A 26591-nucleotide genomic window follows, 5' to 3' on the forward strand; every position below is an offset into this window, starting at 1 on the left:
AAACGCCAATCTATTACATGGCTAGAGTAATAGAGTATTTTTGGATGATATTATTTTTTATTAATTTATCTATAATCTCAATAATCAGTTTCAATACTAATTATTGAAATTTGAGAACCTGCATTTGTTGGAACTCAATATTTTCTAGAGTGAAGCTGTAACTTTCCCAAGCAGTGCTGATAATAAATAATGTTCATCACTAAGGCTGATTGTAAAGTGCTCACCCAAATCAATTTATAGGGCAATTAGTTCTCCCATAACCTTTGCATTGCAATGAAAATGTGCGTGATAAAGTCAAGTTCCTACATTCATTCATAATGTGATTTTATTATGTAAATTAATTAGAAGTACGATAATCAACAGTATAGTAGGTAAGCCTAGGCCATCCTCAGTACAAAATAAATCTAATAAAAAGCTTTTACATTAATAATTGAATAAAACTTATAAAAAATTAAATGGAGAATTCAAAATTTAATTTCCCAAGATATGAAGCCACAATAATAAGAAGCATCTAAGCTACTATCATTCCTAATGATAACATCTTGGTTCATATTCAATTCCAAGTGCAATTCCAACTAATATTGTGCAATTCTGGTGAAAAGATTTATAAAGTTAGCACAATACTAATAGAAATACAAAATATCTTCTCACCTGGAAAATATTCTTATTTTTGTTTCCCTGACTCGGTGGATTTGGCGGAGTCTCACCAGCTGTCTCTGTCTTAGCGGCCTCTTTCTTCGTCTCTTTCTCCTTCTTCTTGTTCTTCTTATTCTCCTTCTCCTTCTCTTTAGCCTTCTCCTTCTCCTCCTTCTTCTTGTCTACCTTTTCTTTCTGCTTCTTTGGCTTTTTCGGCTTTGGTTCACCGCCTTGGCAGCAGGTACTTTCTTGCAGAAGGAAGCAGAAGACGTAGAGCAGGAATAATATGCTAACTCCATATAGATATGTGAAAAATCCCTGTGAATGAAAAAATAATACTTCAAATACAAAATAATATCAATTTATTGAATAAAATGTCATGATTATATTTGTTACCCAACCTCATTCTCATTATTATCTCAGAATTTAAAATCCGTACATTATTTCGCTCATATATTTTGGCACAATTTGAAATACTAGTCATTCTTCACTTCGTAGCTTTTACGTTTTACTTGATCGAAATCATCAAAATATAGAAATTCAGAAGTTGGTTGTATTTCATCATTAGAAACAAATAAATTAAGATGAGTTTTATTAATGAAATTGTATAATATATATTTACGTTTTCAAGAGTTTTGAGAGACCTTCAAAAAGTCAACGTTCAAAATATTCAACTTTCTTCATTTGAATTTTTGTAGAAAAATTTGATTTTCCAAATCAATACTATTTGTATGATAGAAAGAACATTCCAAATTAGATTATGATAAAGAAAATACGATGACGATTTAATTTTCATCGTCCACAATTCTTGAAATTATTAGAAATAATCTTATAATTGAGAATTTTAGATGGAAAATTTAACTTTAAAATATCAAAAACGTCAACTCACCTCGTAGTAAACAACGGGTAAATTGTGCGTTACAACCTCGGAGACAACGTATGCAATGCATATTACAACCAGGAGTTTTGCATAGATGAAACTCATTATGATGAAAAGAGACGTCCTGAAACAAAAGAAAAGTATTGCTTGTTAATGAAAGCATTGAATATTCGGAAATTACTTAGTTCAACAATAGTCGAAAATAAATTAGACTGTTCAACTCAATAAATAATTATTGTGATAACGAGAATGCAGAAAGAGAGGAAGATAGGTGATGAGGAAGAAAATGAGGAACTTCAATTTGATTTTAATTGAAGTAATTTGATTTGAGCAATGAACTAGTTTTTCCCCCTATTCAGACCATTACTATCACTATCATTTGAATGCTCTTATTATATTCAAATTACAATATTTTAAAACTTGTTTATCATAAATTTGCAACAGAGAAACATATAAATTATCTGTGCTACAATTTTTATTCCAGTTGATGAGAATTTCATTAGTAGTATCATAGAAAAATACAAGAGTACGAGTATACCTAAAAGTGTATCATATCCTCTTTATAAGAAAGAATTCGTGCTCGATATCAAAAATAACTACAAGAATCGTGCATTACTTATCGCAATAACTTATCGTATTACAAAATATCATGAATACCTTAAAATCAACATGACTTGCAATCATATTAAGTGATAATACTAAGAAATTCTTAAGCAGAAGAGACTGCAGTTTTTTCAACAACTGCCTTGTTGAAGAATATGTGGTTAAAAAAAGAAACGAAGGGAAGAAGGGTCTAGAATGAGATCGGTATATTCGATTGATGGACGAATGGAGAATCAATAGATTGAGTTATGAACATTGAGTCATCAGTGTCCAATTCCAAAGAAGATTATTTTACTAGTAGAATATTGAAGCTGTAATGTTGAAAGAATCCCGAACGAGAATGAAGCTTCATTCAAGCTATGGTATGTGAAGTACTGATTTAGGCAATACATTTAGTTATGAATTCACACCGAATCAACTGCAATATGTCTTAAATCTTATATCAATCGAATTAAAATTTCAAAATATTTGTATATGAACAGATCTTGGAGTACTTTAGTCTTCTAGGCATTGAAGTTTTATTTACGAAATGATCGTAACGTAGGTACTTTATATTTCTTGCTACTGGAGTTTTGTCTGAAAACGTTGATCCTCATTCCATAATAATGCATTCGTTAATATTTCAGTGCAGTTTAGGATAAAAGAAGTTGCCTGCTATCTTGCATCTTGAATACAGTAGAGCCCTAAGGGAAAGAGGTGGCTGCCCCTTCACAGTGAAAGTGCTGTGATAGCACTTTTAAGCACCCTTCAATATCCGTTTTCCAACATTTCCCTTCAAATGAAAGTAGCTAACAACGGTTTCATTAATTTTTATACGGCAAAAAAGTGAGTTTTGAGAGAAGTGTTTTACAGCGTGTGAGAGAACGTGTCAAAAAGTGAGAGCAGAGCTTGAGTAAGAGTTTTGAATATAAATGAATAAATAATGACCTTTATCAGTTTTTATTTAAAAATACATACTTATGAAAGATAATTTATTATTGTATTTAGTCCTTTGTCCAGATCCCTTGAACAATTGACTTTGTCTCAAATGCCCATTCCAAACAAATAAAATACTGAGCCATATTAGGTGAAAAATGCTTGATACTCATTAATTAAAAAAAAATGATCCACCATGTTGCACAAACGCTGAATGAATACTGGGCTCTATAGAAACACGAAAAAAACAAAAGTAATGTGACTATTTTGCTTTTAAGTTTCCTATTAATTTAATCCAATTTTATATTACCCATAGTAGTTTCTTGTAGTTGATGATAACATCAACTAAAGAATTGGGAATCGCCCAGGAATTACTTACTCCGTGATTGGCCGATGTTCTAGCTCCTGATTGGCTGAAATGTTAGCTGGATACATAAAATGCGAATACGATATTGAATGAAATGGCGGTTATTTCTTGTATCTTGTATCGGATTGAGTCTACAATACGACACTTTGTCCAATATTAGATTATTGAACATGACGGTTCGATGCGAAAAAAATTAATTGGCTAGTTTTTTGTAAGCTAGCTTTTTTGATATGAATAATTATTACATTATATAATACTATATAAGTCATTCTTAATGACACGAACCTTATTCAATTTTGAATGCATTTTATTGGAAGTAGAATTATTGATGTTGAATCAAACAAAACCAAGTTCACGAGTTTTTCGAAATATGACTGCTATAATAGTGATCTATAAATCAGTTTCAAAGTAATAAATTTTGGAACCAGTATCGACATTTGATTGAAATCATAGCCATTGAAGAGTTTATTATTTTAACTCGTACTCAATTCTACAGTGATAAATCTTTGTGTTATCTGTGGTATCCCCTAAAACCTTACTCATTATTAGCGAGTAATCAGCATCCAAAGTTTACTAAAGCATATGGTGGTTTGTTGTAAACAAAGATAAAAATAATCTTCTCCACTCTGGCCAACTTAGTTCAGAGTTAGCATTATCTCAAGGAGTTGATAATGATAACGAGCTAACTCAAGCATACTCTCAGAGTATACATGACATAATAGATTGTCTTTGGATCTTTTTGGTCAATGAAGATCGTCGATGAAAAATTGAGGCAGAGTGTCAAAGAAGTACAGTTAGCTATTTCCAACATGTAGCATTATAAAGATTAAAATAGAATAAACAATTTCTAACAGTTGATAGGTGAAGTAGTTCGAGTAACGAGTTTATATGGAGGAGTTGATAGCCAGCCACCAACTTTCAAAATATGGAAGCATGAGCTCTTCATGTATTCTTCCCATACTACATAATATTTATTTACCTTAAGTACCATGATACATTCCCATCATACTTTTCTAGTACTGAAATCACTTACTATGAATACTATAAATGCATAGTTGTATGTATTAGTTTGCCTCTTCGAATACTCCTGTTTCAATCTTGATAAGAGTTACTACGATTTTTATAAGAAGTGTAAAATAGTTGAAAATATGGTTTCCAAAATTATCAGTCGTCTAATATAAAGCACATTTGATAAGAAATGAAGATGAATATTAAGAATTGTAGAAGAATATTTTTTAAATTTCCAGGGTTCCAAGATTTACTTCACAAATTAGCTTTGCAATTTCCAGCGATTGTAAAGGAAAGCGTAGCACATACTATATAGTTCGTTTGGCAACAGAAAAAAATAACACTCGTTCACATCGCTTGTTCCTGTGTGGTTTGGCATAAGCAGCGAAATTTGATACATGAGTGGAGAGAAATATTGATAATTGAAGATTTTTTTTCAATGTCCAGCTTTGTGAAGAAATATGAAAGGAAGCGTGCCAAATACTTTACAGTTGGTTTGGCATAAAAGCAGCAACACGGGTTTGGATCCTGCGATGACATTCACTTAGAACTGTCAGCATTGGTTGAATGAGAAGCATTGATGTTGTTGATGAGGAATACTGACAGTTGACAGTTGTTGAAAATTGGTTGACAGTTTAACCTGAATCTCACTTCAGAATGGGTGCTGCTGCTTTTTACAGTGACTCGAGAAAGTGATAAATTTCTCTAATCTCCAGAGCCAGAGATTGTCGGTCGGTCTAGAGAGACAGTTGGATATGAAACAGATGTCGGACGAAATCTGTTTTGACCGAGAGGCTCATTGACAGTTTTCCAAGTGGTAGTTCGAGATTTATTTATTAATTGGTTTCTGTTTTTCAATAAAAAATAGTATTGTGTAGTCTGGCTTGCGAAGGTCTGGTGTCGAAGTTTTCAGGTCGCACCTGATCAAGTTCTGGGCGACCAGAACTAAGTTTTAATTAATTATTTGTTTTAGTATTAGTTTTTAAATGAAAATGACTTGATTTTGTCAAATATTCACCACAACAACACAAAAATGACTTGAGATTGTCAATAATATAGATATTGACAACATCGCCTTTAAAAACTCAAAAAGTATTAATTTTCTGTCGATTCATCAATCGTACCTCGTTGGCGGCTCCCGGGATGGACCATGGGACGACGTCGGTCTCGCCTTTTTCGCCTCCAAATCCTTGTTGGCCGAGTTATTTTTCTCCGGTGTGACGTCACTGTGGATGACACGTGACACCGGCAGTGTTGCCATATTGTCCACCGACTCCATTGCTTCAACGGTTGCCACTTTTACTTCACCCATTGTTGTTCATATTATCACCATATCACCAATATTATCAATCTATCTAGCAGTCTAAAGTGTTCGATTCAGCATTCGATGTTCAGGTTAACCTGTGTTGTGTGGGACAAATTTGTGATTCGAGGAAGGCAAATGAACTGGAGAGTCAATCAATGTTTCAGCTGTAGTTTTTGTTTAAAAATAAATAAATAAAATAGGCGGAGTAGTAGAATCCAATCAGTTGTAAATACATGTTCTTACAAAAGCCTAGGTTGTGTAGTATCTAATATCTAATGGAACTGATAGTTCATAGTTGTTTTGGTTTGATGAAATTGATAATTATTGTTACATTATTATGAAATTGGTAATGACATTTCAATGGAATTTCATTATGTAGGTTCATAGTATAATAACATGTTTATACGAGAACCTAGGTTGTGTAGTACGGTACCTAATTTTCATTGGAACTGATAATTGTTATGTTGAAATTGATGTTGGAATTTTAATGGAATATTAGGTAGGTAGAGTATCACTTCTTTCCTTGTTTTATCGACGATCGAAATATTATGAAAGTCGAAACTGTGTTTTTTTTTTAATTATTATAGTCCATCAATATTTCAAACAGCAAAATATCAGTGATGAGCCAAGTTAATCATTTATGAATAATTTCCTGTGCAGTTCATAGTTTTGTAATGTAAATGAAAAACAATTCAGCAATAAGATTCTATTACAGATGAGGAATTACGAAAAATCGATTCAGTATAACCTAATCCAAGCGAGCTATGATTAAAAATTAAAGATATTCACGAATATAATCGTGTAGTTGAGTATGATATATGATATCTCAAAACCTTGTCAATTGATACAATTTTGAATGTAAATTAATGAAATGGTTCACTAGTGGGTTAAAGTTTGTGAGGGAATTTTCAAAAATGGAAATTTACGAGAACACTAAACCCCCGCGGAATAGGGCACAGATTTCAATCTGATAACAGAGCTCTAGAGGTTCCTGGCTTTTAGCTTCTGGAGAGCAGCTCTATGGCGCATGCGCTCTGAGCAATTGAAGGGCTACCAGCCAGCCAGAGTTCAACAGGCCACTATCATCTACTTACTAGCTTACGAGATCAAAGATAATTCACTCGATGAAATCGAAATGCTCGTTTATTGTTCTGATTTATTTACAAACAAGCTAGTAAATGGAAAAGATCAAACGTGAAGTAATATTGGTGATTTGTTTGGACATTCGGAGTCCACTGATCTATTCCTGTAATTCTGGCCTCCATTATGACTGGGGAGAGATTTTCGTTAAAATCGTTTTTTTTTATTCTTTGGATGAAAATAAGTGCATATGACATACATTTTCCAGAACTTTATTTTTTGTAGATTATGGAGAGAGTGTACCAATACAATAATCAGGGTTATAATTCATAAATGAAATTTTTCGTAAAATAATGTACGTTGCCATTCTCATATTTTATATTGGGAGTTTCTTGAAAGATAGAGAATAATATTGTAATCATGATTGAGAGGCATTTAACAAAAATTAAAAATTATTTCGTGAATTGATATAAGAATTATTTGATATCAGGGTGTTTTCACATGATAAGATCAAAATAAGCCACTACCAGCCAAGGAACTGTATGTTGAAACCATTTGAAAAATCTCAATTAATCACTTATAACGTTTTGAATCATTATACAGTTATATCACCATGTGTAACCATTCACTTTAAAAACAAAAATCTAGAATAACTCGATTTCTGGAACATTGCTCGCATCAGAATATAATGCGTAGTATTGGTATAGCCTAATGTCATGATGTACCACTGCTTTTAAATACATTTATTTTAAATACTCGATTACTTACAATAAATTTGAAAGATTCATAACACTGTAATAGAAATAGATTCAACGATACAAAATTGTGTTAATAATTATTTTTGTAGTGAACTTGTGTTATAAATGCAACGTAGATGAGAGATGAATTTGGAGGTGATTGCGTTTGTGTATGGTGTAGCCTGCTTGCCTGCCTCAAATTACATCGAATTTCGGTAGCGCTGTGTGTGTCTAGTGTTTTATGTTGGTGGTTTACAATTTCGAAACCATAGATTGGAGAAATATCAGTTACTGACGGTGAAACAACACAACACTTAATTATCGCGCACTTCTCACGAGCAAAAGATGAAACTCAGACAACGAGCAGGCAGAGTCGTTTTTCGGTGGAAACGCAGCCGAGAACTGAGCAAAGGGAGCGGTCACGTGATCGAAACGCGGCCACGCCATTGGCTGAAATCGGTCCAGGGATGCTGGCCCAGATATCGACCTGCCCCTTCAATCCGTCGGCTAGGCCACCCGCTCTACACGCCCATGCAAACCTCTATTAGCTGTAAACCTCTCAAGTACACTGCGATCCGTCGCTGTTAACCGACCAAAATAAATAATAAATCAGGCGAAATTGAGCTGCTCCATCTTGCCGACGGCTTCCTTCGTTGTCGGTGTAAATGCCTCCCTGAAGTGACAGTATCCATTCCATCAAAGATCATAAACGTTATCAATTAACACGATCCAGTTTACTGGAGGTTTTGTGAAGGGGTCAAATGTATTGTAATGTAATGTGTTGTTTGGACACAAACACACAAATAATAATTTGGACCTGTAGAATATCAATCTTGATAATATCAGAAATCACAAAAAATATCATTTTCAATTCTCCATTATGATCTCATAATATTATTAAACATTGTATAGTTGATTGGTTATTGATGTCTCTCCACATTATGGAAATAATCCCCCATGTAATAAAATCAAATCCAACCCACAAAATCAATTTACAAATCTGTTTGAATCATGATAATTATTATGAATTTGGGTGCAATATTTCTTTTGATTAAACCATTTCTGTATCAGATTATTATACAGATTATTGAAGTAGCCGAATACAATATAAGAAATGCAAATTTTGTAGCCAATTTTGTTCAAAAATTCTTGTGACGAAACTTCAAATTTTGAGGAAATATCCCAGATAATCAGCTATAAGAAAAATAACTCGCATAGAATCTGATATGCGTATGATTAGAATTGTTGAAGGACCATTAATGACAAAGAAAGTTGCCATTGGCCATTAGTGACATGAATCCGCCGGTAGACATGGACATTTGATCATCTCATCAAATCTCCCTCGCACTTCTCAATACCCACAAACAATCTGAAAGCTCATGTGAGCATCATCCTCGAAAAAAATGTTCAGAATGTAGGAAAAAATGACGATTGCTATACATTAATATACATTCATTATCATACATATTCATTATAATATCCATTTATTAATATACATTATTATATTTGCTAGCTGCTTTAGGTGTTGAATCATTTATTATCTGTAGGTGTTGGAGAGAAATAATTAATGGAATAAAACTTGTCTTGAGAATTTGAAAAAATTCTCCGATTCTAACTACATTAATACATTATCCTGATGTACTGGGACTATATAACTGAAAACTCCACAACATAAACAAAACTGACTACCACATACAATGTCGAATGTAAAGTACGATCAGGTACCAACTGCCTGAACTACCTAAAATCATGAAAATACCCAAAAACATGTGGGAGAATTTTATCGGAGAGATAAATCGTTGATTTATTTTCTCCTCACGTAGGCCTATGTCAGGACGTTTGTTTATAATGCGAAAATACTCAACACACATTTCATGTGAATGAGTGGTGCTATCAAGCAAGCTACCTCACACAACTGTGCGTGAGAATTGAGAATTACCGAATTACAAGGCTTGTCTACACTCGGGGGAAAAGAGATGTTCAGGAGTGATAAGTAGGAAAGAGCAAGCAGAAGAGGATGAAACTGATGATATTCATGTTGATAGAAAGAGAGGTGAGGGGAGAGAGATCTGAAGATTCGCATATCAGAGCTAGGCAGTCATTTTTGTTTACTTCCAGAGCGTACGTACTACGCAGTAGTTCATTTCACTCACGCTTCTTGACTTGGAAATACTTCTCCCTCATTTTATCTCAAATTCACGCATCCCCTTACCTTGTCTCTCTCAGCCTCAGTCTCCCTCACACTCACAAAAGGTGAGTTTTCTATTCATGAATTTGCGTGAATGTGTGTAGGTACGAGTGTGTGTGCGTGTACGCATTGCGTGAAAGCATCTGTTGTAAGTGTGTGCGTGTGTGGGTGTGTATTGATCTGCTTACTTTCTCCCTCACGCATATTCTTCCTCTCGCCCACTCCAGAGCGTGTCATCCCCAACAGGCAGCCTGCAGGCATTTATATTGTCAAGAGCAATAATAAATAGGATTGCGCACTCACTCACTTGTGCGTGATCATCAGGTAGAAGAGATTAGGATTCGTTTCGAATTTCGGTGGACGGCGAGTAGGTTCATGAAGTTTTGAAAAATTAATTGGAGTCAGTTTCCATCATTCATTACGATGAGTTATTACTGTAGATGCGAAAATATTTTGGATCGAATGAATATTGTTTCATCTTTGAATGTGATTGTGGAGTGAAAGAAATATATTTGAAAATACATGAATTGGACAGGAGAAATTTAATAAATTGTAATAAAATATGTAACGAATTAATTATTTGGATTAGAATTATTCAGTGGATGAATTAGAGGAAAAAACTAATTTGGATATTTTAGAGAGAATAAAAACCATCATTTCCAGGTAAGATGGGAGCATTAACAACAATCATGAGCATCAAATATCGATAAAATTATGACCAATATAAATCATGAACAATGAGATTTTGATACTACATGGTATATAATATTGGATATTATAATATTTGTTTCTACTTGTCTCATAATATTATTGATTATTCTAGTATTTAGTCCATTCAATTTCATTTATGAGTTTTTGAGTATAATATTTTTCAAATAAAAGAAGTGTAATACCGAAAGTTCACTGACAACATTCAATAAGGAATTCAAACATGAATACTCTCACAATGCTCCTTAATAGTTCCTAAGGTTAATAGTTCATTATTAATTTGAACCCTCCAAGTAGAGTGCAACCTAATGTTATTCAATATTGATGAGTTTGTTTGATGACGGGAACGGAGAATCAATAATAGGTTACTGGAGACTGGAAATAGTCGATGTGGATGAATGACTTCTAACCCCAACACCCTCGAAGCTAAAACGTGCAAAGCTATTAAGCCTTATTCTGTAAGCTACATTCAAAATTTGATGTTTGTTAATTCAGATTCAGACTCGGTTGCATTCATATAATTTACATGATTCATATATACACAGAGGAATTAATTTGCTAAACTTAGTTTTAAACTATGAGTCTATGAGCGAGCTTCATAATTCATTGTTTATTTTTTCATTGAGTGTAGTGTGAAGTAGCCTGATAGGTCTACTAGCTGATTCCATAAACTGAATTGAGACAAGAAGCATGTTCCATGGTTGAAAAAATCCTCGATCGATTTACTCATCATTCTCTATTCACGACTCTATCGAGAGTCGGAAAGCTGGTCCGCTGGTTCATCCACAAAGCTCCATTGGAACAGTCATCAAATTGAGAATAAACCAATTTCGTACTTAATCCCAATTCCCAACATCAAATAAGAAAGAAATTATATTGTATTTTCTACTTGAATCGTTTTATTTACAAATAACTTAAATTTCAATTCTGTAGTTTTTGTATAGGCCTAAATAAATAATCTATACGAATGTAAGTAGAGAATATGGTGTTTTCATTATTCAACCACTTGAATAATTGATCGATTTCAACAGTTACATAACTCGGATAACAGTGTTCAGTCCCAACATTTTATTTTCGACAAAAACGCATAGTGAAAGATTTATACTAGGCTATTCCTTTTCATTCCCAATTTATCAAATACTATTATTCATAACTTAATTGAATTGCTTTCGATCAAATTCCATCAATAACACGTTTCCAATCTAGAAACCTCCATTAAAACTATCATCCCCTCAGAACAAACTCTACATTGAACTCCATCCCAACATTTTCTTTCTGAAAAACCAGCAGTCACAGCTGGATGAAAAGCAGACTTTTCAGCAGACAATCTGTCGGAGGTTAAGTAATTGCGTATTGTCTTGCAAAGAAAAGAGCTGGAACTGGTGTTCGACTTATTTCTATTGTGAAGCTGAGTTTATCTCCATTGTGAAGTGAGAGCTGCAAGAGAGCTTTGATGGTCGACTATTACGAGATAAGCCGGTGTCGGTGCATTCACAAGTTGCCGATCGATTTTTTAATGAAGGTGCAATGACTCCCTCGAGGGGCTGATGTTCTTCTCGAATCAACTTCCATCACCTTTCAGAACCTACGGACCTATTCCGATAAGGGGAAAGTTCCTTATATAGAACAGTTTTGTTTGGTTTCATGTCACGGTACACCGTGATGCAATAATAGCTACGTTGGTTTCTATGAATGGGGATGGTGGATATTATAGGAAAAGCATTACCAAGCCATCCATCTTCTGTTAGAGGATAGTGGATAGTAACATTCAAAGAATAACATTAATAAATTCCTTCCATCTAAGGTTCTATTTTGGTAAGAGGGGAAGTTATTGAAATAGAATGTCATGTTTGGTTTCATCCAATGATAAACCGTGATGCAATAGAGGTAATTCACGATCAGGTTTCTTCATTTGACAGTGAATACTATATTATCCATGTAAAAATAGTTTTGCTTATGCTAGGTACCTAGGTTGCACCAACCTAGGTTGAACCTTGCCTTTAGGGCTACTTTTGAATATAAATAAAAATTGAAATCTAAGTAGGTACCCTTTTTAAATAATTCAATCACGACATGTTTCGGCCATTATCAAGTGATTTGAAAATAAATAAAATTTAATAAATAGATAAATTAATTTTTTTAATTTATAAAATAAGTAAAATTTATTTTCCAATCACTTGATAATGGCATTATATAGCTGAAACATGTCGTGATTAAATAATTCAAAAAGGGTACTTGGATTTCAATGTTTATTTATATTTAAAAGTAGCCCTAAAGAAAAACAGACAATATAATATTTTTGTTTGCTTTAATTAAGCGTCGTAATAGAAACGAATGGTCCTTATAGGCCTGCAGTCATGTTAATCTCGGTAATTAGGAATAATAGATGCATACATTAATAAAACTATCCCTCAAATTTGACGTTAATTAGTTGGCACAAAGCTAAATCAGTTGAATCTAGGATCAGTGCTATTTCAAGTTGGTAAAGTTAATTTAAAATCCTGGTTTATGACACTCTTCTTCTACAGTAGCATGATCCACTAATGCCATGTAGTGTCAATAGTTTTGTCTGTTCTATGCTATGTTCTGGTTCCTTACACTTTTGGTCTTGATATTATCAAGAGGATAGAAAACCTTTTTTTGCATTGCAAAAATATAATTTGAAGTGGTTACATTGATCTCTAATCTGTAACTTTCTAGTTCATATTGTTTGCCTTAATTTAGGGAGCATTCAGTTTTACGAAGAGTTGAGGGCATTGATTTCTACATTGACAATTATTTTCGAAGAATCACATTTTGTACTTAGGTATGCTAGATTGGATTGGAAAAACATGTTTCGAATATTATTTATGCTGCTTCTATGTCGAGTGAATTTGAGTCTTGTTGAACAGGTGTTCCAATCATAATATGAATAGCATACTCACATTTTACAAAGTTATCCAGTTTTCTGTTGCATATATAGGAGTGTCTATTAATTTTTAGATTTCAATGTAAAATAAAAGTCTGGCTAACTCTAAACTTCCATGGATCTGTTCAATAATTCGAGTAATACTCAGACTAATTTCTTGCATTGAAAGAAGTCTACTGATGTACTTCAGAAAAACTAAGCCAATTCCTTTCTCTGATACAACCAAAACGAAAACGTCTCACGTGACGAACATTGCGTGACTATTTTCCACCTGTTACAGCCCCAGTGACAAAGTTCTCCCAGTTCAAAGCAGAAGTACTTCCTTGATTCCTTGAAAGTTTAATTTATGAGCTTGGATGCAAACTTCCCATTCCAAACAAGTATTCCAGAAAAGTAGTTTTTTACAATAGACGAAAATAATATATTAGAGCTCATAAAATGGAATGATCAAATGTTTTTCCTGGTAGCATTTTTCTAATGATGAGAAAAGAGTATATGAACGCAATAAAAAGGTAATACACATTTCAAAAGGGAGACTCCCCTAGCACTCTCTGATTCTTTGTTAGAGAAAAATCTATTCTAAAAAACTAGTTAGACAGTAATTATAGGGACATAAAGTTGGTGGAAATCTGACAGTATTATCTACCTCCTTTTTGTGAATGGTGTTTTGTTTTCATCTTTCTCGCCATTATACCACATAGCTTCGTGATCATAAGGTTTCTTGGTTCCTTCTCAGTCATTTTTCCATTTTCTAATGGGAATCTTCTTCATTTACCAAATGGATTCTTCTTTTTTTAGTTCCAACTTTTCATTCTATGTTTCTTATTCACAACCATTTATACTGAGTCTGTGGAGACGAGTATCAGACAAGATGTGTAGTGACTTTCAAGACTGAAGAGTTTAAAAAAAGTAGACAATAGGCTGATAATGATAAATTGTTCATATACACGTAGTTACTCATGACTATCTTTTGAGCTTTGACTGTCGTAAATCCTTTGAGTAGACCTACGTTGGTATTACTAGTTTTATACAATAGAACTTAGGTATTTAGGTTAGATGTATTGAGTAATACTCGATACCCTAACTATTACTTACCTCAATACCTTCTTCATTCTTTACCCACACTTGTTGGATCACAACATATAATACTCTTACAAATTATGACATAAATATAACTAATACTTGAATATTCTCAATATCCATTATATTTCAAATTGTCCTGATGATCATCGACCATAAACATTTTTGTGTTCTTGTGAAGTTGATGTTGGAATATGAATAATTCGGCGTGTCTAGTCTCGGCCAATGACAGTAGAGCTCAACCTCCATTGATCAACAGATAATGACCAATCGTAGGGCTTCATCCATATTCTGCCATATTTCTGCTTTTCATCCATATTCCGAAACTAGTATCTCAAATTGTTGTAATAGATTCATAGTCTTGAGAATATCAAGTCATATTACTTGAGAATATCATCTTGAGTATATTACTTGAAATACTATCGGCGAATCAATACAACATGTTTTGTTTTCACTTCATAATGTGAATACGAACTAAACAATTATATGAATCACTTCTCTGCAAACGATATTTTTAAATTCCATAAATATTATAATATATTTAATAATGCTTACTTTGCGTTTTTTGGTCGATAATGCAGTTCATCATGACTGGTAGGTAGGCAACTGTGGTGATGAGCTGGGGAAGTATGTGACCCATATCCGTCGGAGTTCAACTGCAAAAATAAAATTAACTCAATTTGAAAAATATTCAACATGAACTTTAAAACTTGAAATTATTCAAGATTTTCAAACAACAATTCAGGCTTTGTTTATCAGCGGTATGTAAAATTAATTAGCTGTTTATAATTTGAGTTTATTATTTAGAAACTTTGATTGATGATCTCAGTAGATGCTACAAATAAATAAAATAGAAAAAGTTGGCTAGAGAGGAGTTCATGAAATGGGAATGCTCAGCATTTATAGAGAATATCAAGAAGCAAACAGACAGATAGATCTATTCAATTTTCATGATCAAATATGATGGAATATACATCTGCAAAGTAATTGAGAATTGTGAAACAAATTGTGTTCCAAGAATTGAACTTTAGTTGTTGTATTTGCTGGAGATCTATTTATAAATATAACTTCATCATGAACAAAGCAAGATATAAGGCGAAAAATCTGAACACAAACTCCAACACATTTGAATTTCCAAGTGTAGTGGAAAAATTATAATTAAAGTAATACAGAGATCACAGAAAAATAGAATCCCATCGGTTTTAAATTAAGTGCGTATCATCTCATAGGATAATGACGTATCGGTAGATTCAATGAATTTAATTAAACTTCTTGAAATGTGTTGACTTGAGAGGCCTGCAGTTATATGATAGCCTAGTTACTCAGCCTTTGAATAATGCGGGTACTGTGATAGGATATGCTTGTAGTTGACAAGGAGTTATGTTTAACTAGACAGAGTACTTTGTCGCCTACAGTTGAAAGGAGATAGGAATTGGATCAACATTCAAGTCATTTTCTACTTTTATTATTGATGGTATCATCGTGTCAATGACGTAGTAAGGCTGAACATAATACAATATGTATCAACGTTTTTAAAGTTTAAACCTTGTATTCTGGATTCTCGAATATCATTCAAATCAAATCAATTTATTTTCCATTTTTTACAGTATATACAGAGCATGAAGTTACCATAGTTACGGAAATAATTACAAGATAACTAAAAAATCACAATTATACCCTGAAGAACGTTACAAAAAAATCATTATAATGGAAAATAATCCCAAAGGTTACAAAAACCTATTTGGACAGAAAAAAGGAAGTGTTACAGTTAACACAAAGCAAATTAAGAAAGATAAAAAATAAAACTAAAAACACAAGAAAAAAGGAAAGAGAACTTCAGTATCAGTTGAACATTATAAAAATACTAACAATATTACACTATACACAATAACATAACAAACTAAAAAAGAGAAAAACGTTTTCAATAGCTTGTATATAATTACTTCTTCTTTATGTGACGTCTCCTTTAAGAAGGTTGGCTATCAACATGGCAATTTTGATTTTTGAGGCAACCGCCCTGAAAAGATCAATGGAACTACTGTTGTACCACTGTCTCAAGTTATTTAACCAGGAGATCCGTCTTCTTCCTATACTTCTTTTGCCTTGTATCTTTCCTTGTATGATGTTTTGCAAAAGTGTATATCTCTCTCTCCTCTCATTACATGACCCAGGTATTGCAGTTTCCTGATTTTGATGGTGATCATGATTTCTCTGTCCTTTCCCATTCTTCTTAATACTTCCTTGTTGGTTGTTCTGCTAGTCCAGCTTATTCTGAGAATTCTTCTATAAGCCCACATCTCAAATGCTTCTAGCCGGTCGGTGTCGTTCTTTTTAAGAGTCCAGGCTTCCATTCCATATAATAGAACTGGAAATACGTAGCCTTCAAGCATTCTTAATTTGAGATGCAGGCTAAGATCAGTACTACTCAGTACGCTCCCCATTTTATTAAAAGTAGCTCTAGCCTGTCCAATTCTTGATTTTATTTCTTCGGAGTAGTCATTGTTGTCAGTGACAATTGTTCCCAAGTATTTATATTTGCAGGCCTTCTCCACTAGCTCGCCTCCAATCCATAGTGTTTCTGGTTGTTGTCGGTGTTTCGTTATTGTCATATAATTACTAGCATGAATTAAATAAGTTGAGAATAGAGCCCTCTCAGCTGGCCAAATATCGGCGTTGCCAGATAACTGAATAAATGGTTACAGTGAAAACCGTTACTGAATAGGCTATATTCAATGTAGCAACACTGCTGCATCAGCTAGAGACAGCAATGTTGTTAGTATGTTACAAAGACCTTAGAGAGATATAGACCCACAATGCCTATACCTTCCCAATGATAGCTCTTACTTGAAATTGAAGGCCGCCATTGGGGTATTTTAGCACGAAATATTATATCTATATATATATATATATATATATTTGTAATACTATAGATCACAAAGGCATTGGTGGCATTGGTATGTAATAATCTTATGGGTTGCCCTCTCAATGGCGGATTTCAATTCCAAGTACGACACTAGCGCTGCATGTTAGTCTATGCATCTTTGTCTAAATTCAATATTTTCTAAATTTGGCTTAGTGGTTTTGTGCCGGTTTTGTTTATGTTTGGACTTTTTAACATCAAAATGAACTTTATTCCAAAGTGAAAAGTGTAAATTTAAAGTATTGTGCTCACTATAACCTTAGTGTCCGGTTTCCCATTAGGGAACTATGGACTATATACGGCGAGGTGGAACTACCCTTTGGTCTCCCCACCATTTAAAGCCATACGCTGATAATAATAATAAGGTCTTTGGTATGTTAGATCAAATATATTCAATCAAAAAATATATATAAACATATATTTATTATATATCTAATCAATATATATTTAGTCATGGGCTGGGCTTGAGAAAGCCTCATTCCCACCCATAATCTGACATCGCCGATATTAATTTTGTCTGCTGGAAGATAAAAAATCTCAACTTATTTTATTCAGAGTATAGTCGTGATACTCGTATAAGCAACCGTCTTGAGGTGAATCAACACACATCTGTACCAGTATATGTGTCCTGTTCACAGTGAAGATATTATTCCTATTAGTTTTAATGGGACTATTCTCATACAGCCCGGCAAAGCGAGTTTGAAAAGTCCCATTAGAACTCAAGGGAATAATATTTTCACTGAGCCGGACACGTACACTGATACTGATTTGTGGGAATCCGGGAGAAGGGGTGTTTTAACTCTCACAAAACTGTATGAGAGAAATTAATTTGGTGTTTTTCAACCAATATCTGAATTTACATTATTTTATTGATGAAGTAAGAAATAACAATACATTTTTTACTAAATTTACATTATTTTATTGATGAAGTAAGAAATAACAATACATTTTTTTAATTTTTGTGTAGTTGAGAAGTTGATATTGTGGTAATTATTCATATTGAATGAAAAAGACTAAGAAATTGTCAAAAACCACAGATTTATTGATACTTAGAAGACCGGTTTCGGTTATTACACCATTGTCAATCTCTTATAAACAATCTCCGCGGTTTATCAGAGATTGACATGGTGTAATAACCGAAACCGGTCTTTCTAAGTATCAATCAATAAATCTGTGGTTTTTGACAATTTCTTAGTCTTTTTCATTCAACATTTTTTCAACTTATCCCAAGTCAATTTCGCATATTGAAATACAACATTATACATTTTATCATCATGCGACGTACATTGCACTTATAACCCACTAATCTAGAAACAATAAGAAAAACCGGCTGAGTTTCAAATTGCAATTCTATTCACTTTCCACTTACTGTAAAATTCTTCGCTCCACTTTGAAAATTTACACACGTTTCCAGAAGAAACTATAAAACCACGGAATAGAGATAACCACGTTGTTCTTTACTCCGTGATAATACGATTATAAACACATTTCTTTCTATTTCAGGTATGTGTAAGGAAGGTACATCTTCTGTAGTTGAAGAAACGCGAAAAACTAGAAAATAAATGAGGGAGAATCACAACTGAATTATCACAGGAAATAGAATCATGCAGCGCAGTAAACAGCAATTGTAAGTACATGTCTCATTAAAACAGCATCCGCTTGTATGAAATGTAGTTGAAGCAGACGCATGTGGAATTCGAAATTAGTCATTTCATTAGTCGCTAATGATGCTCGCCAAGTCTATGATTCAGAACAAGGTGAACATCGTTGCTTCTAGACTTCAGTATGCTCTTCACACGTAACGAGAAAATTCAATTAATGATATTGTTGACCAGAACTATGAAGTTATTTGCTATTTGCCACTGTAATGCATTCACTAAGCTAATCACAAGTCAAATTGAGGCAAGATGAAAATAGAGGAATATATAGATTAGGTTCAAGGAAAATATTAATACGCTTGACTTGAGTAAACAATATATGAATATCAAAGGTATTTATACTGTCAATTATTTAAATTGAGAATTAAAGTTTTCCAAAATAGTGTCTGAATTACTGTGAATCATTGTTACTATCACGGTCAAATAGTGAGTTTCTAGTATTTGTGGAACAGTAGTACTGACTATTGGGAACTTATAAAGTGGTATTTCATTCACTTATTCATTATATTTATAATGGTTTCGATGATATTAGATATCAATGATTTGCCCATTTTTGCTTCCGTAATTAACACAGTGTAAGACGCCATTTAATAATAAAAGCACTTATGGTGATTTCCATGGGTGAGACCTTTGAGATTTATTATTATTATTATTATTATTATTATTATTATTATTATTATTTTATTATTATTATTATTATTATTTTATTATTATTATTATTACTTTCTCCCAGGGTCCTATGGCACAAACAATATTATTGATTTTCTTAAAGATTCTACAGTATTACTATTTTCCATTCAATTTAAATTTGAAAATCCTTACTTATTTCCACTGTTAGATTTGAAGCTGATGTGAGATCTATTTAAAGAGCGAAGCTGGTTGCATTCTATCGAAGAGTTTACATGGAGCAGTAAACTAACATTCGTATATCTTGGCTTTTGAATACAATTCATTTTTTTCAAATTATGAATGAAAAATTCTAGAAAATTTGAAGATAAAATGTTGGAGACTGTTACCATCGAGGAACTGGTGGCATTTATGATAATTAGGTGCCTGCAAATTACAGGGTCCTCATCTCCAGAACGTGATTCCATCTGAAATCGTTCAAACGATTGGAATTTCACACCTTATAAAGAGGTTGTAGTGTATCAAGCCTATTAATTGAATGCCTCTTCCGAACCTTAGGGCTATGCTATTTTATACACTGTGAGATTTACAGAATAGATTGGATGGGCGTTCCCAAAACTATTATGAGCATTTTTTGAAAATAATTATCATACTACCAATAAAATATTAACAGTTAATTTTGTATTGGAATTGACTCTCTTCTGTTTCAGCCGATAAACTAAAAGTCTTCGTATGATTTACACCCGCAGGTTTTTACATTTTTGTAGGTATTGTCAGAGAAGAATAAGCAAATTATCAATGCAAATTAATATTTTTTTCTATGGTATTACTCTATTCCTATTGCTATTTTTTCCCTAAGGTATTTCTTCCATTCTAGCCTATTGCATTGCATTACATTATAAAATGCACTGCACTTGTCTACTATGGTTCGAAATTAAAGTTTTTTACTTCTCAATTCTTGGCAAAGTAACTCTACGGTAATAAATTGATGATCAAACAACTTCTTATCCACACACAAACTCCTTTCTTTTAAGATAACATATCGTGATTTTTATCTATCCAATCATGGAACACTCCTACTAAATCTCTGATAATAGTATTCAATTTAACAGTGGTTTCAATCAAGTTAATTCCAGTTGAAACAAATTAAAATTGTAACAAAACCTGGAAGTTATATTTCTTAAATCACAATCCAATCAGCAATGTTATGTTATTCATGAAAATCAAAAGAGTATGAGTGAAAACAATCAAATATTACACTTTCTGCAGTCACCAGGTCAACATCTCCGGTCAAGGTCAATAATTTACTTCTATTAAGTACGGTAAAAGCTTATAATGACGAAAAACGACTGTTGTGATAATGACTGTAAGGAAATGATGTTTTATCCAGGCATATTTATTGTAACCTAGATATTCAAGGTCAGTGATGGAAAATAAAAATTAACTGTTGCATTCAAAGTTGTAAAAAATCGAAATTCACCGAAATACAGAGAACAAAAATTGTCCGTTACAGTTTAATAAGAAATTTATTGTTGAAAAATGTATCTTATTTTTTTAATAAGAAATGTATTTGCAGGCTAACCGATTTATCAATGTGGAGCTTGCGTTAGATAATGAATCACTGAACTGAGCGCTTATAATAACACGATCTGTCTAAGATGAGCCGATGAGAGTGCACAGATTATATTTAGCCAGCTCATTGACATCCAGCCAGATTGCGTCATTGAAAACAATATACACAACGCGGTTGAGAAACCCGTGACAGCGTGCATAAGTCGCCACTGGTCTCATTTTCACAAAAGCGCGAAAATACCAGGAAAGTCTCAGTCAGTGGCTGATTATCATAAAAAGGCGCAAAATACCGGAAAGGTCTCATTCAGTCAAAAGTACTGTAGTGAAGAAAAAATGAACAGTTTTTAAAATTAACTAGTGAAGGCTGAAGAAGAATAGTTGTTAGTTGAAAAAATACTGAAATTTTAATAGAAAACGGTCTCATTTAGTGACTGATTATCACAAAAATCGTGAAAAATAATGATGGAATTTAATTAGGAACGCACGGTTCTCATTCAGATAGATTTGTGTTAAAATGAAGAAATTTGATTAGGTCATCACGAGATTTTTTAGGCAGACTTGTAATAAATACAGGAGTTTAATTAGAAAACCACGGTTGTTATCAAGTTACATGTTAATAACTGCTAACAAAATAGTTCTGCAGTGACATAATAAGCTCCAACTGTTGTGGTTTTTGATGTTGAGTGTTAACGTTAGTTTGTCTTGTATTTATTGTTTTACATAGTTATTTCGCGTCATATACTCTGCGGCACAAGTCTTCTACTCAAAAATTAGATGATCAATGATTATAATTTATGGGATTGATGATCACTCAATGATGGATATTCTATCAATTTTGTTCTAATAAGAAAGTGTGTGTAAAATAATACACATAATGATTACTTTAGTGAAGGCTTTTACAACATATTATACAGAAACCAAATTATTAGATAATTTATCAATTAGTCGGTTTCAAATTCAATATGAATCATATTTAATTTTATCAAGTTTTGTAGAGTAAATATTGATGTTTATTGAATATTGAACTTTCCATAATTGAAGAGACTTGAGATATTGTCAAAAAACCACTTTATTTTTATAAACATTATTATTTCACAGGAGCATGCTTTAATGTGTGCTCACACATCAACTACTGTTACCAAACAGTTTGGAAACTTTCTACTTCCCAACAGTAACTTACAGCTGATGATGTGTGAGCACACACGAAAGCACACTTTTGTGAAATGAGGATTTTTATTTAAGTGGATTTTTTGACAATAACTCAACTCTCTTCAATAATATTCAATTTGTTTGGGTCTAAAATTGATTAAAGAAAATCATGGCAGTTGTCTTACAGCCCTGTTAATCACGATTACAATAATAATGTAGGAGAATATAATCATGATTCTATCGGTTTGAAATAATTTGAACTGACCTTGACAATTGTGCCAACGCCGGTGGGATCGTTCCCCTGATGAATTTCTAGTATTTCTCTGTCCATGGCTTCGAGTAGCATGGGGTCTGCACCATTACCTCCTTGACTTGAGAGTAGACGCTCTTTCATTTCGTGAAGGTAGGGGCACCGCTGCATTCCTGCAACAAAAGCAAAATCAGCAATTAGTTCTTGAGATAATGATTGGAGAAACTTAAAACTTTTGCTATATACATCATACTACTGGTTTTATTAGGAAACAAACCAGATATGACTCAAATGAAACATCAGTAGAAGTAATTGAAGTAGGCTACAATATTAGACACAATAGTATAGAATAAGGGAGAGGTAACCCGAGCGTTTCTTCTTCAGGCGTTTTCAGACGAGTCGGAAATGCTCTCCGATTGGCTGATTCTCTATCAGCTGATTCCTGAACGCAGTTCGCATCAGCCAATTGGAGAGCTTCCTGCCCTGCCGACTCGTCCCAAAAAAGCCTGAGAAAACCCTCGTGTGGCCTCGCCCCAAGTTGTCCTCAAAGACAAGACTGTCTCATATTTCAGCGCAGATTGAGAATTGAAAGAGTTGTGCGATCGGCTCTCCTCTTGATACGGTAATGAAACCAAACTGTTCGTTTCCAAGTCACATTCTGCTCTATCAATAAGCCAGGCTTTTTCATGACAGGCTGCTCATCCAGGTACGCTTTACCAAGCCCAAAGAACCAGGTCCAATATGCACGGATACTGTCATTGGCGAGTTCAAAATCGCTTACCGGTGGTTCGGAACCCAACTCAAACTGTAGACTCATTCATCACTCACTCTCTCTCTCTCATCATTAAAGGTTGTGTGACAGAGGGGACATATTTATTATTTATTTCATTGACAATCACAAATCATAATTATAATATATAATATGATTGGGAGAAGACTACAGGCATAGCCCAAAACTGTCTTCTCCCAAATTTTTACAAATAAAAGTTTCAAAAAGAATGAGCTTAAGATTTAACTTTTCACTTCAAAAAGTACAATTTACACTTCACAACTAATGACTTAACTGAAAGTTTTAAATTTTGATATTCAAAAACTAATTAAAAACAAAAATATTTCACTCAAATCTCTACAAATTGGAAATTTTGCAAAATTTTGAGCCAGAAAAGAAACACAACTTATAGACATAGAGTACTAACTCAATAAAGACAATAATATTATACAATTCAATTAAACTCATCCCGCTCATTTGCCAAGAAAGCCTCATCAAAAATCATCTCAGAAAAAAATGAATAGACATACTTTATATCGAGTATTTACTTGAAATCGGTCTCGCTCATTGTTATGAACAGATTTTTTTTATTCCATTCATGAATAAAGAGATGTATTGATTTTCAAATATTTTAGTAATCTATATTTATATAAGTAGCTTTTTATCAACGTGATCACTGTGTGCAGAGACATACTTCTTTAAAAAATAACTTTAAACGCGACCTTGAGACTCAAGCACTATTCAACAAATAACTATCTACGTCAATCACGGTTAATTAATGTCGAAAATTCTTTGCACTGCAAGTCGCAAACTCCTAATTGCTTTTGAAACTGACAAAGTAGTGGTCATTAGGCCACAATTTTGAAGCGAACTTAACTGTTCAGTTCTTCGTGACACTTGAAGACAGCGTAAATTGTAGGTAAATAACAATTTGGGTCTTGTTTGTGTGGGAATGTTGAAGTTTGTGAATACTGTAGCTGAAAAATGCAGTAGAGTTATACAGAGTAATGCAGTTGAACTTGAAACTACCACCACAGACAAGAAATCTGTGCTACAATTTAGCCAACTCAACAGTAGTATTTGAGTCCTTTAACTTAGTTCCTTGGATGCGTTTTAAAGTACTATGCATGTAATTCAGCATCAACATCAACGATAAGTGGAAGCTAACAGAACAACTGTGAAATGAACTTTGGAAAAGAATTGGAGAGATAGAGACAGAGAATGGACAGGAAGTTCAGAAACTACCATTCAGGCAACAGCTCCAAATTAATAGGCATTACTTAATGGTTAGTTGAAAACGCGTGGGAGTTTTTTGAACATGCAGGTTGACAATTGTTGTTGGATTGTATTGTCAGGTAGGCTTTGTTAGCTGGCACGTTTTGTCAAATAATGTGTTCCTGCAAAATATATTGAATACACTAATTTTATAAATATTGAAGATCGTTTTTCGAGGGCTGGGTGTATTTTCGCTCATTGAGTGACTGAGGAAAAATTGCAATTGATCTTCAAAATCAAATTAACTAAAATCTTGAACACAGCTTTTAAACCTGGAAAATCATTTTTTTCTTGTACATGTTGTCAAAAATCTGGACAGCACCTGCAGACTTATTATTACTGCTTCCATTAATAGGCAAATTTCACATAAATTCTGAAAAAATCAATTGTAAAATTTTGATCAATTGTAAGATATGAAGACGTTTAAAAACGAAATAGCGTATAAGGAAAAGGCATGGGGAAATTGTAATTTTTTCAAGTGGAGCCTCTGTTTTGTTTATCAATGTTTTTTATGCTTGTTGGTTGTTGAGGGATAAAAGTTTGTATATTATGTTATCAAATTGGACGAGCTGCTTAAGGAGACCTCTTATTTATTGTAATGTAGGCCTATATTGATAGGAGATAGATGAATTATAGCCTCCTATTGTTGAATTCAACAATAAATTTACTTGTACTTTAGTGTATGATTTTAATAAAATTCCGTTTACAATTCAAATATTTGTCTTCTATCGATCCATTTCACAATCTACTAAAAAATTAATGAATTATGAAAGTTATGATATAAAATAATCGACAAACTGTAGGAATCAAACCCTACAATACAATACCAGTCAGTTACAGATTTAAGACTGTTTATTTAGTAAATGGTCAGGTACACTAGCGTCATTCTAGGTTCCTACAAAGTAATCAGATAGCTCAGTAATCAGACGGTCATCGTGAGTTCATATCAGGATAAGAATAACATGAATGAGGTAGCGGTCATTTCTAAGTCCATTTCATCTATTTATTTATTCATCTATTGATTCAAGATATGCAATTATTAATTCAAATAATTTGGGGAGGACCAACATGCACAGTCCAAAACTGTTCCTTCCCCAAATTTTGATTCATATACTTGTCCAGAAAGAAAGTTATATTTTCCACTTTATAAAATTTGTGTCTAATTAATTGAGCAAACACAAACAAGAAATTCTGAATTTAGAAAGGTGAAAATCAAATTAGATAACGAAATCACTCTCACTAAACTCTTTAAATTGTAAACTATTGACGAATTTGAAAAAATTGATCCGAAAATAAAAAACAAACCTCTTTACTTTATAAAAATAAGGATGCATTATCTTTACTTTATTAGGATAAGGATGCATTCAATGAGACACCAGTCGTCATAAGTCGATTAGAATAGAATGAGGATAACAGGAGTGAGCAGGGATTATCAATTAAGCAATCTACGTTAGATGATTCATTAAGGATTCAAAGAGTCCGATTCAGACGTTGAGGAAGTCTGTTAACTGCATGCTAATGACACGTCTGGAACAGGCTTCCTTGTATGAAGGATGATCATGATAGTCCTTGCACTTGGGACCTGTCTCTCTCATCATAGAAATCACTCCATACTTGGCAAACAGTGACAGCTGACACTTGAATTGATTCTTATCAATTGAAAGTAACTGCACATCGCTTGCTATCAACGTCAATCAGAATAGTCAACTGAAGCACTGATAAATAGAGAACAACCTTGATATAATATCAGTGATAAAAGCAATATTGATTCGGTTTGCTAGAGTTGTGCCTTGGAAACGGACTTTTTATCATTCCAACAATTTTTTTATGGTATCAAGTAAGTATCACAACTTTTCACAAACATAAAAAAAATTGTGGCTCAGTTCGATAACAGTAAATTTGTATTTACTGTCTTGTTATTATGATTCAAATTTGTTCACACTCAACGCAACAGT

At 33.2% G+C, this 26591-nt stretch overlaps 1 protein-coding gene and 1 long non-coding RNA gene across 17 annotated transcripts in view; one reads left to right on the forward strand and one right to left on the reverse strand.

The window, feature by feature from the left end:
- LOC111044962 (proton channel OtopLc) overlaps positions 1–26591 on the reverse strand; it is a 100674-nt gene that overhangs the window by 30935 nt on the left and 43148 nt on the right. For 8 of the 15 annotated variants that reach the window (XM_039423401.1, XM_039423409.1, XM_022330249.2 and 5 more), the window contains 4 exons: positions 22608–22765; positions 14972–15072; positions 1526–1640; positions 652–954 (listed from right to left, as the gene is read on the reverse strand). In XM_039423401.1, the coding sequence (XP_039279335.1) occupies positions 652–954; positions 1526–1640; positions 14972–15072; positions 22608–22763 (675 nt within the window). In that variant the 5' untranslated portion in view covers positions 22764–22765. Of the gene's footprint in view, positions 1–651; positions 955–1525; positions 1641–5533; positions 5811–7563; positions 7940–14971; positions 15073–22607; positions 22766–26591 lie in introns of those variants that run through there. The other 7 variants (XM_022330245.2, XM_039423407.1, XM_022330246.2 and 4 more) reach the window with 7 other exon arrangements.
- The window catches only part of LOC120350370, a 59253-nt gene that overhangs the window by 20686 nt on the left and 11976 nt on the right, over positions 1–26591 (forward strand). The window contains exons 3-4 of one of the 2 annotated variants that reach the window (XR_005570722.1): positions 18840–18963; positions 20332–20938. This is a non-coding gene — a long non-coding RNA (uncharacterized LOC120350370). Of the gene's footprint in view, positions 1–18839; positions 18964–20331; positions 20939–26591 lie in introns of those variants that run through there. The other variant, XR_005570721.1, reaches the window with a different exon arrangement.

Source organism: Nilaparvata lugens, chromosome 3, assembly GCF_014356525.2.
Source record: "Nilaparvata lugens isolate BPH chromosome 3, ASM1435652v1, whole genome shotgun sequence".
NCBI classification, from domain to species: Eukaryota; Metazoa; Arthropoda; class Insecta; order Hemiptera; family Delphacidae; genus Nilaparvata; species Nilaparvata lugens.